Source organism: Oncorhynchus gorbuscha, unplaced genomic scaffold (genome assembly GCF_021184085.1).
Source record: "Oncorhynchus gorbuscha isolate QuinsamMale2020 ecotype Even-year unplaced genomic scaffold, OgorEven_v1.0 Un_scaffold_16651, whole genome shotgun sequence".
Classification (NCBI taxonomy): Eukaryota; Metazoa; Chordata; class Actinopteri; order Salmoniformes; family Salmonidae; genus Oncorhynchus; species Oncorhynchus gorbuscha.
Window position 1 is genome coordinate 1 of NW_025758349.1, and position 4,812 is coordinate 4,812.

The window sequence follows — 4,812 nt, forward strand, 5'->3', positions numbered from 1 at the left end:
GAGGGCGAGTAGGAAGAGGGATAAACGTGTTTTCTATCTGAGGAGGAGGAGGGGCGAGTAGGAAGAGGGATAAACGTGCTGTTTTCTATCTGAGGAGGAGGAGGGCGAGTAGGAAGAGGGATAAACGTGCTGTTTTCTATCTGAGGAGGAGGAGGGGCGGAAGTAGGAAGAGGGATAAACGTGCTGTTTTCTATCTGAGGAGGAGGAGGGGCGCAGTAGGAAGAGGGATAAACGTGTTTTCTATCTGAGGAGGAGGAGGAGGCGGAAGTAGGAAGAGGGATAAACGTGTTTTCTATCTGAGGGCGAGGAGGAAGAGGGATAAACGTGCTGTTTTCTATCTGAGGAGGAGGAGGGGCGAGTAGGAAGAGGGATAAACGTGTTTTCTATCTGAGGAGGAGGAGGGGCGAGTAGAAAGAGGGATAAACGTGTTATCTATCTGAGGAGGAGGAGGGGCGAGTAGGAAGAGGGATAAACGTGTTGTTTTCTATCTGAGGAGGAGGAGGGGCGAGGAGGAAGAGGGATAAACTGTTGTTTTCTTATCTGAGGAGGAGTAGGAAGAGGGATAAACGTGCTGTTTTATCTGAGGGCGAGGAGGAAGAGGGATAAACGTGTTTTCTGGAGGAGGAGGAGGCGAGTAGGAAGAGGGATAAACGTGCTGTTTTCTATCTGAGGAGGAGGAGGGGTGAGTAGGAAGAGGGATAAACGTGCTGTTTTCTATCTGAGGAGGAGGAGGGGCGAGTAGGAAGAGGGATAAACGTGCTGTTTTCTATCTGAGGGAGGAGGAGGGGCGAGCAGGGAAGAGGGATAAACGTGTTTTCTATCTGAGGAGGAGGAGGGGCGAGTAGGGAAGTGGATAAATGTGTTTTCTATCTAGGAAGAGGGATAAACGTGTTTTCTATCTGAGGAGGAGGAGGGGCGAGTAGGAAGAGGGATAAATGTGTTTTCTATCTGAGGAGGCGAGGGGCGAGTAGGAAGAGGGATAAATGTGTTTTCTATCTGAGGAGGAGGAGGCAGTAGGAAGAGGGATAAATGTGTTTTCTATCTGAGGAGGAGGAGGGGCGAGTAGGAAGAGGGATAAATGTGTTTATCTGAGGAGGAGGAGGAGGGCGAGTAGGAAGAGGATAAATGTGTTTTCTATCTGAGGAGGAGGAGGAGGGGCAGGAAGAGGGATAAATGTGTTTCTGGAGGAGGAGGAGGAGGGGCGGGTAGGAAGAGGGATAAACGTGTTATCTGAGGAGGAGGAGGAGGGGGAGAAGAGGGGGTTTTCTATCTGAGGATAGAGAAGGAAGGGATAAATGTGTTTCTCGGGTAGGAAGAGGGATAAATGTGTTATCTGAGGAGGAGGGAGTAGGAAGAGGGATAAATGTGTTTTCTATCTGAGGAGGAGGAGGGGCGGGTAGGAAGAGGGATAAACGTGTTATCTGAGGAGGAGGGGAGGAGGAAGAGGGATAAACGTTTTTCTATCTGAGGAGGGGCGAGTAGGAAGAGGGATAAACGTGCTGTTTTCTATCTGAGGAGGAGGAGGGGCGAGTAGGAAGAGGATAAACGTGTTGATCTTTTCTTTTTCCAAAAACAAATTGAGAATTGGAGGTATGGGTCACCAATAAATCGTTTTCTGTTCCCAGGAAATCACAAGTCTATTTCAACCTTCCTGGAAAGATGAACACTTCATTTTCCAAGGCCGTTGAATGTTGACCACTAAAAGCCCAGGGTAAGGAGATCTCTCTCGGGAGGGACAGAGCGGAGCTATGCACCGTACTGACCATGGACACGTCTTCATGATGCTGTCCACAGCTATTCCAGCCTCCTGTATGTTGTACCTGGGGAACACAGGAAAAAAATGGTTTGACTAATAAAAATCAGGAATGGGCAATGATGGTAAAGCTTCCAACAATATTTTCCAGTATACATCTTGTCAATGTTTTGATATATTATCTATCACAAACAGTGAAGATGAAAGAAATGGGTGCGCCAATATACATCACCACTTCTCGGAATGTGAACTCCTAGCATGACGGACATAACATTGATATTCAATATGAGTATGGATTCAAATTTCAGTCAATTATGTTGCCGACTAACCAACCCCATTAACCGGTTAAATAGGAAATACTATGAACAGACTTTTTTCCAATAAGAGATTCAAAAACATCTCACAGTATTGAACATGCAGCTACTGGAATGAGGCAGAGAATAGAATACATCATTTGCAAACATTTGCCAAAATGCAATTTTTTATTTTATTTACTTAACAAGTCAGTTATGACCAAATTCTTATTTACAATGACGACCTACACCGGCCAAACCCCAGACGACGCTGTGCCAATTGCACGTCGTCCTATGAGTCTCACAATCACAGCCGGTTGTGATACAGCCTGATTGAACCAGGGTCTGTAGACGCCTAGCGCTGAGAAGCTGAGCCAGACCGCTGCATTACTCGGGAGACCCAACATATCCAGCGACACTGGTTCTGAACGAAGAGATAGTAAGGTAGGTAGTTGGTTCTGAAACGAAGAGATAGTAAGGTAGGTAGTTGGTTCTGAAGGAGTAGAGGTGGTAAGGTAGTTGGTTCTGAAGGAGTAGAGGTGGTAAGGTAGGTAGTTGGTTCTGAAGGAGTAGAGGTGGTAAGGTAGGTAGTTGGTTCTGAAGGAGCAGAGGTGGTAAGGTAGGTAGTTGGTTCTGAAGGTAGGTAGTTGGTTCTGAAGGAGGTGGTAGAGGTGGTTCCATGAGCAGAGGTGGTTCTGAAGGTAGGTAGTTTGGTTCTGAAGGAGTAGAGATGGTAAGGCTAGGTAGTTGGTTCCTGAAGGAGTAGAGATGGTAAGGTAGGTAGTTGGTTCTGAAGGAGTAGAGGTGGTAAGGTAGGTAGTTGGTTCTGAAAGGAGTAGAGGTGGTAAGGTAGGTAGTTGGTTCTGAAAACTAAAAGATAGTAAGGTAGGTAGTTGGTTCTGAAGGAGTAGAGGTGGTTCTGAAGGTAGGTAGTTGGTTCTGAAGGAGTAGACGTGGTAAGGTAGGTAGTTGGTTCTGAAGGAGTAGAGATGGTAAGGTAGGTAGTTGGTTTGAAACGAAAAGATAGTAAGGTAGGTAGTTGGTTCTGAAGGAGTAGAGGTGGTTAGGTAGGTAGTTGGTTCTGAAGGAGTAGAGATGGTAAGGTAGGTAGTTGGTTCTGAAGGTAGGTAGTTGGTTCTGAAGGAGTAGAGGTGGTTCTGAAGGTAGTAGTTGGTTCTGAAGGAGTAGAGATGGTAAGGTAGGTAGTTGGTTCTGAAGGAGTAGAGATGGTAAGGTAGGTAGTTGGTTCTGAAGGAGTAGAGGTGGTAAGGTAGGTAGCTGGTTCTGAAGGAGAGGTGGTAAGGTAGGTAGTTGGTTCTGAAACGAAAAGATAGTAAGGTAGGTAGTTGGTTCTGAAAGGAGTAGAGGTGGTTCTGAAGGTAGGTAGTTGGTTCTGAAGGAGTAGGCGTGGTATAGGTGAAGCTTGGTTCTGAAGGAGTAGAGATGGTATGTAGGTAGTTGGTTCTGGAAACTAAAAGATAGTAAGGTAGGTAGTTGGTTCTGAAGGAGAGGTGGTTAGGTAGGTAGTTGGTTCTGAAGGAGTAGAGAGATGGTAAGGTAGGTAGTTGGTTCTGAAGGTAGAGATGGTTCTGAAGGTAGGTAGTTGGTTCTGAAGGAATAGAGGTGGTAAGGTAGGTAGTTGGTTCTGAAGGTAGGTAGTTGGTTCTGAAGGAGTAGAGGTGGTAGAGTAGTTGGTAAGGTAGGTAGTTGGTTCTGAAGGAGTAGAGATGGTAAGGTAGGTAGTTGGTTCTGAAGGAGTAGAGGTGGTAAGGTAGGTAGTTGGTTCTGAAGAGGTAGGAGGTGGTAAGGTAGGTAGTTGGTTCTGAAGGAGTAGAGGTGGTAAGGTAGGTAGTTGGTTCTGAAGGAGTAGAGGTGGTTAGGTAGGTAGTTGGTCTGAAGGAGTAGAGATGGTAAGGTAGGTAGATTGGTTCTGAAGGAGTAGAGGTGGTTAGGTAGGTAGTTAGTTCTGAAGGAGTAGAGGGTTAGGTAGGTAGTTGGTTCTGAAGGAGTAGAGGTGGTTAGGTAGGTAGTTAGTTCTGAAGGAAGAGAAGTAACGCATGAAGCAACACTAAAGTGTGTGTATAAGGTAGTAGTTTTAGGGATTGCTAGTTTACTTGTTGATTTATTGCATTGTCAGACCCAAGCTTCAACATTTCGCTACACTCGCATTAACATCTGCTAACCATATCATATATGACAAATAAAATTGGATTGATTTAGAGAAATACACATTGGGCTCTATAACGCACTATAACTAGGCCGTACCAGTCAGCAGTGGAGACAGTGTAGTAGACAGGTGGTCTGATGGCTGAGCGGTCACTGAAGGAGGAGATGTCCCCCAGACCAGCAGCCCCCATGTTGTTAAAGACCAGCCAGTCTCCAGGGCTGAGCTCAGGCAGCAGGCAGTGGTCTATCAGCTGGTCTAGGCTGTCACATGATGGACCCCACAGGCTGCTGGAGAACATTGGCTCCTCAGCCCTCGGCCCCCTCTGTGGAAGGAGAGGTTAAGATTACACACACGGCCTTTGAACAGGTGAGGCATATCAAACTATATGTTCAGCAAATGATAGAGACTCCACTCACTGTCATCTACGGAGGCTTCTAGACCCACTGTCATCTACGGAGGCTTCTAGACCCACTGTCATCTACGGAGGCTTCTAGACCCACTGTCATCTACGGAGGCTTCTAGACCCACTGTCATCTACGGAGGCTTCTAGACCCACTGTCATCTACGGAGGCTTCTAGACCCACTGTCATCTACGGAGG

General features: G+C 46.6%; 1 protein-coding gene across 1 annotated transcript; it reads right to left on the reverse strand.

Annotated features, from left to right (window-relative positions):
- Positions 1-1,627: 1,627 nt before the first annotated feature.
- Positions 1,628-4,567, reverse strand: LOC124030829 (antizyme inhibitor 1-like). Its single transcript, XM_046342000.1, has 2 exons — positions 4,312-4,567; positions 1,628-1,820 (listed from the first exon to the last, which is right to left on the reverse strand). The coding sequence occupies exons 1-2, from the start codon at positions 4,509-4,511 to the stop codon at positions 1,643-1,645; spliced, it is 378 nt and encodes a 125-aa protein (XP_046197956.1). The 5' UTR covers positions 4,512-4,567; the 3' UTR covers positions 1,628-1,642.
- Positions 4,568-4,812: the final 245 nt, after the last annotated feature.